General features: G+C 39.8%; 1 protein-coding gene across 1 annotated transcript; it reads right to left on the reverse strand.

Annotated features, from left to right (window-relative positions):
* Positions 1-231: 231 nt before the first annotated feature.
* Positions 232-6,647, reverse strand: RBM34 (RNA binding motif protein 34; the record flags this gene model as incomplete). Its single annotated transcript, XM_010076598.1, has 9 exons — positions 232-499; positions 1,223-1,341; positions 2,985-3,027; positions 3,121-3,184; positions 3,393-3,476; positions 3,931-3,974; positions 4,553-4,612; positions 5,185-5,404; positions 6,505-6,647. Coding segments are annotated over 9 exons (1,045 nt in total), but the record flags the coding sequence as incomplete, so codon positions are not given.
* Positions 6,648-6,861: the final 214 nt, after the last annotated feature.

A 6,861-nucleotide genomic window follows, 5' to 3' on the forward strand; every position in this document is an offset into this window, starting at 1 on the left:
CCCGGGGGGAGAAGGGGGTGACCCCTGCGGCCTTACCCCGGCTGGAGCCGTGACTGCAGCGCGGACACGCACCTCCTACTGCCTGACAGAGAAGCCAAACCCCCCGTGAATGCCAAGCACACGCACAGCTGTATTAGCAAACACAGTTTATGACAGAACGCCCTTACGTACATCAGTCTTTGTAGCAATACCGAACGCTTTTATATGTTTGTTTTTTATCCAAGGACTGACTGTTTTTCCCAGCTTTGTTCCTGGGAATAGTTTTTAGTCTTTTTGGCTTAGCGCTCTTCTTTAGCGGGTTTGCTTTTTCACCAACAAATGACTCGATAGAGCACCTCTTGTTTTTTAACGTGGTATCAACTCTGTCCTTAGGAGCACGAGACTGATGGGGACTGTTCTGGGGTGCTTTCCACTTGTCTCCACAGCGCTTCACTCGTATCTTTCTTCCCATCAGAACAGACTCGTTGAGTTTCAGAGCAAGATGAACGGCATCCTTATTCTACAAGAACAGACAGACAGCTTAAAAGCAGCATTACTTCCGATTGACTTGCTTTCAAATAAATATTTGCCTTTCTTTCATTTTGTAAGCAAGATTTTACAATAAAGAGCACACAAACTGCTCTGTTAATGACACAACACCTCTGCTCTGCTCAGACACACCAGCACACCCATGTAAGCCCGTGCATCGAGGCACAGATACCTGAAGAAAATGGGCTATTAAAGAGCTTACGTGAGACGTGGAAGACAGAGGCAGAGAGATGAAGGAGAAACTGGGGAAAAAAGGTATTGGGCTGCAGAAAATAAACTAAGGGAAGATACCAAAGGTACCAAATCCAAACCAGAGTGCCAGTAGGCAAACCAGCTGCAGGAAAGAATTCCACTTATATTTCAACACACAGGAAATGGGAGAACATTGCAGTTATACCAAGTGAACTCACCTGTCCCTCCTTTAAGTCTTTCCCTTAAAGTTCATTTCTTTCACCCCAACGCTTTACAACTTTTTTTTGTACATGACCTAAAATAGTTTGCTCTGCGTCTGCTTCCACAGAACTGGTCTCCCTAGCTGCTTTTAACATACACAACCATACTTCCATTTCCTGACATATACAAACTACCCTGAAAAATTAATTAAAAAAAAAAAATGTCAAAAGCCTATAAAGGCAAATCCCAATTCAGATTTTGAAGAACTCCCAGTGTCCTGAAGCACGCCATTCATACGTACCTCAAAGAGAACGTAGCCAAAGCCTTTCCCCAAGCCGGTGTTTCTGTCTCTAACAATTCGCACTGCTACTACACCTCCGCAGACAGAAAAGTGTTCTCGCACAGCATCGTCACTGATGTCTGCAGGCAAGCACAATGAAACAGACGCCTCTTCAGTCTGACACACAGCTTTAGAAGCCTGGCCCAAATCTAAATATTTTATATTTACCAATTCAGGTACACAAACATATGTTTAAAGATACATGTTAATATACAAATATACATAGGTACACAAACATCAGTGGTTCAGAAAAATTCCAGCAAGCTAACAAAGCAGACTTTGTAGAGGGCTATTTACTCCGACAGTTACTAATCCTCTAGCCTGGAAGAGGACACTACAAATCACAAAGAAGGATGATGGCAAATACCGTCAAAATTTTTTCAAGTAATTTCATTTATGGTTTGAACGTGGTGAAAATTAAGATTCACACTACATTTTTGTAGCTCCTTCTTATGCCAGAATCTCTAAGAATTAATGCTGATGCTAATGAGCACATTGTGCTGGCAGCTCTTGAAGTCTCACACTCCTTGACTGAGCCATGAATTTTAGCTAAATAGGGGAGAAGGGATTTACACTTTCCAACCACAGGTGCTACACGATTATTCTGATAATGGCCATATGTGTGAGGCTTTCTCAGACTCATGCCTACGCTAACAGACAAGTGTGACAAAACAATACAAAACCACAGGTTATTCTCTTGTCTGTTATAGGTACACCTCATACTAGGGTAAACCCCTTTACACAGGTACAATCGTATCTCTGCTACAGGAGGTGGCTGAATTTAATAGCCATGGTTTAATTACAGCAATTGGACTTGGATGTGTTGAGAAAAGGTCAAGCTGCTGAAGTCATTTTCAGATCACTCCAAGTGTCCAAACTTTTTTCTGCAGGATGCACAAAGGAACATACAGTACTGACATGAGCTCTACACAACAGGCACAACAGTAATGTCACCACAATCAGACTTGTCACCTATCCAGATTTTCAGACAGGTCAAGTTTTTGGCTGGTCTAAAGCCTGTCTGTTTCAGCATTACTGTCAGCAAGGACATGCTACAGGCTCTGCATCAGGCCACAGGCACCAGGCATGCCTTCCTCCTGTGTACACATCTGCACCACCACCAAATAAGATGCTTGTCCCAAGCGTCCTGACTCCATTAACATCCTCCTGCAGACCACACCTGATGGCAATCCCTTCATCTACTCTCCAGCCTACTCAGAAACAGCTGAATATTCACCAGGCACTGACCTCAGCCATACAGTGAGCCCCTCCACGCAGATCACAATCAGTTGCCAACAGCTGCCCAGACAGAGTCACTCACCCGGTGGCTCACAGCATCAAAACAAGAAGCCATCACTGTGTATCACTTGGAAGTAGTTCACAAACAGGTACCAGTTTAACGTTTAACAGTTTAGAAAGCTATGGCCTATGCAGTTTAGCCATGTTTACTTAAAACACACCAAGCAACAACAAAACCTAGAAGTGCTTGCAGTTCTAGTTACAATAAAGAAAACAATTAACCTGCAGAACTTGACAGGAACTTACAACCCCTTCAGGTGTTTCAGTTAAAAAATAAAACTGCAATTTAAAAAGATAAATTCCAGCAAAAGATATCTAGCTATCTAAACATGCTACGTTAAATATCAATAAATAAAAACCCCCTAATGTCAACATATTCCATAAATGTTAAATAATGCTGCATAACAATCAATTTTAAACTTACCATATGAGAGATTTCCCAAGAATACAGATCGTTTATTGTCATGCTAAAGAAAACAGGAGACACAAGACAGTAAGTTGTTACAGAAAAAAAACCCAAAGAAACAGAAAAGGGTTTTTCTAGTCACAACTTTACTTACTGAATTGTTTTTTGATGCAATGTCAACTCTGATGTGAAATCCAGTAGCAATTTCTGTTCCATTTCTTTTGCAGCCAAAAGCAAAAAGTTTTAAAAATTAAATTAGTGTTACTTAATTTACAATGGCACTGCACAGTATTATTCCAAAAGCAAATTTACTTCTAAGTTGGAAAAAACATTTTCTTGAGATTCAAGCAAAAGAGAGGAGTTAGTTCAGATTTATCTGCAAATCTACCTCTTCAACAGGGAATGAGGAACAAAACGGAGACTTACTTGTTTAGAGCCTTAACGGCATCACATTCTTCCTTAAATACAATGTAAGCATTGACAAACTTCGCATTAGGGTGCACCTTATGCCTGGAACATGAAAAAGACACACATTGTTTAAGTAATTCTGATTGTGTGCAGTGCACAAGCACTTCTTGTTAAGTACGTTTATGCACAGCATAACAACTTTTGTGCACAGCAACAGCTTCATTTATTTTAAAGGTCAAGATAGCCCTTTATGTATATGCACCCTGATCAAGCTTCCTCAGCTCATAAACATAGCCAAATTAATTAAAGACTACTAGCATCTTCCTCCTTCCTAAAATATAAGAAATGCAACCTAAGATAATGAATTACTAGTATACAGGGCACATAATTCTTTTTGACTTGTTAAGAAAACTTATATTCACACAAAGGTAATTACAAAAGTCAAAGAAACATAAAATTAAAAAAAAAATTAATACGGCCAAACATGTAACAACCAACACTTAAAAATTATTTTTGCCTTGAAAAATAAAGCACAAAATTCACAAGAGGAACCTACTTTATCGCTGCTAACTTTTTGGATGAAGTATCTTCTGCTGGAACCTTTAACATAAAAAGAGCTTTAGTTAAGCAGGCCTAGTGTCAATTTATCTTAAATATTTGTTCTTGAAGGCAAAGAGGAATTCAAACAGGTACCATTCCCACCCAAGGCAACGTAGACAGCACACGGAGCAAATGAGATGGGAGTGGCTATTGATCTAGAAACACCTCATAATTAGATAGCTTGCTTTGACTTCATCTGTTACATTACTTGGGGCCCAAGACTGTTATCTTCAACTATTTTGCAGAGTACACTGATCCACAACCAATGTGCCTTTGCTACTATGATTTAGAAATAGGTGAGTAATACTTCAGGTAAACGACCAATAACAAAGGCATTATTCTTCCAGAGCAAATATAGCTCTGACACTGTCAAGTGCTGCTACAGGAAGAGTAAAATGTGATGAAAGGAAAGATGCATCTGCAGTCCCTCTATGGTAAAATCTCTTCTAGTGGCAAAAAATACACACCCAAACCCACTTCTGAACTAACGACAATACAAGCCTGATGAATACTACCCTTTAAGAAAAAAAAAAAAATATTAATGATTTTGTTATATAACATTAGCGGAAACAACGTACCAAAGACCGGAATCGAATGGATTTTATTGGTCCATACTCTTTAAAAAGAGACTTCAGTACCTAAACAGAAGATATTACAAATATTCAACACATTTTTGCATCCTGGTAATAAGAATTATTGTTGAATATTTATTAGCAAGATCGTTTTAACAGTAGTTTAACTTTACTTATACAAGGTCCACTAAAGGGCTACTGAAAACAGGCCAGTAATTTGTAATTGTTTCTATGCTTCTTGTGGCAGCTTCTTATTCTACAGATTGCCAAAACTGAATTTGTACCCCTTACTATGGAAGAAAGTATAAATTTAACATATTTTATGAAACAATCTAAAGCATTGTTTGCGTTCAAAATTAGAAGCAGACTAACTTTGTAGTTCTCATTTATTGTCTCTTTTAATTGCAAAAGAAACTAAGCAATTGTACTAAAGAAAGAGCAACTGCACCTGCTGCCGTAAAAAGCCCAACTCCAATAAAACAAGAGATTGATGGTTTCTGATAATAAGCATTATTTCCTACTTTTCCAAAAAGCAATTTTAGTCACAAATACATATGACTTCTCAGATGGAAACATCCCCTCAAAACACGGACTGTTGTTTCTTCTCATTCCTTTAGCTGATGAATCCACTCACATACCTGGACAGTACAGTTGACAGGCAAGTTTCCAACAAACACTGTTCTCCTGTTTACTGCTTCATCATCCACCTTTTTTTCCTTTTGTTGTTTTACAGCAGTGCCTGTATCTGAATTAACAACAGTTTTGGCGACGGCATGAGAAGCCTTTTTTTTTTGCTTTGCTTTGTTTTGAAACAGTTTTTGCTCCTCCTCTTCATCTGCCTGCTCCAAAGCGCTCTCTCTTATCAGAAAAAAAGACAAGTAAATTATAATTGATGGGGAAAAAACAGAGTTTTTGAGGTCAAAGAATTGAAGCCTCCAAGATAAATTTTACGCTGAACATAATGCAAAATATAAGTTAAAATAGTTAAAATATTATTTTGCTTATCATGCATCAAACAAACATATCTGACCATTCTGTAACATGGAAAACTATTTACTGTCCCCAGAACATGGCATTCGCTATTTAGTAGGTGCAATAAAGAAATAATTCAGAGTTAAATAATTCTATAACCTCTAAAATTGAAGGGGGAAAAAAAAATCATCTTTGCACACTAGAACTAAGGAGAGATTTAATTCTTCCCAGTACCTAGGACACTCAGAACAAACAATCCTTTGGGATCCATCCACACACTAACAAATCTCTATCTCTCCAAGCTCCATAACAGCACAAACAATATGCAGATCGGAAAAAGCTCTGGATGGCTACTGACACCAAAACAGCAAACAAGTTCTGTGGGCATGGAAGACGCAACATCACACAGTGCCAGAGAGAGAACAAGGTGTCAGCCTCGAGTAACCATCAAGCAAACTTCACTATCCAAACTTAACTGCACAGACTAGCTTCTTGCCTGCACTGACAGCGTCTTGGTTCAACTCTGAGTACTTAAGGGAACGGGACAGTGTGAAGGAGCAGGTCTGTGTCACAGCAGAGGGCAAGCGCGATAAGGACAACTCTGCCCGGTGCCGTGCGCCTGCTGGAACTGCCTCTGCTCCCTTGACTGCAGGTGTGCTGGACAAAGGCAGCTACAGTTAGAAGGCATCACCCCGTGCCAGAGACAACTTCTGGTGTAAATGTACAACCTCGAGACCTGTTAGCTCTCTAACAGGGGATCTGCACTTCACAGACCAAAAACTTCAAGAAGCTAAAAGTATTTACTACCTTCTGGAGAAAATAACAGAAAAACTTCACAATCTTTTAAAAAATAAACCTTCTTAAACACAAGGATTAAGACGAACAGTAGAACACAACTTTATTGTTTCACTGAACTCATAATCTTATGATTAATCTAGATGTTGGGTTTTTTTTATTCTTACTACAAAAAGCTAGAATTTACTCACCTGTTTGCCAATTCTTTCTCTGCTTTTGAAAGTTCCTTCTTCCTGGCTTTCTTTGCTTTTATAGGAGGTTCTTGTACGACAGATGAGCTCTGGTCTTCTGACGCTTTCTCCGCTTCTTCTGTACGCTTTCTTTTCTTGTTTTCCTTAAAAAAAAAAACCCAAAAACTTGAAAAACAAAAGGCCAGGAACGCCCTACGATTATTTTCTATATTGTACCCCACTACCTGAAGCCCACAGCTGCAATAAGCGGTGCTGCCTCCCCACCCACGGCACTCCCAGCCCCACCGCGAAACTCCCCTCCGAGGCCGCGTTCCCGGCTCACCGCGCCCCGGCCAGCTGCCCGCCCTCCCACCCCCG

This window comes from Pterocles gutturalis, unplaced genomic scaffold (genome assembly GCF_000699245.1).
Source record: "Pterocles gutturalis isolate BGI_N339 unplaced genomic scaffold, ASM69924v1 Scaffold48441, whole genome shotgun sequence".
Lineage (NCBI taxonomy): Eukaryota > Metazoa > Chordata > Aves > Pterocliformes > Pteroclidae > Pterocles > Pterocles gutturalis.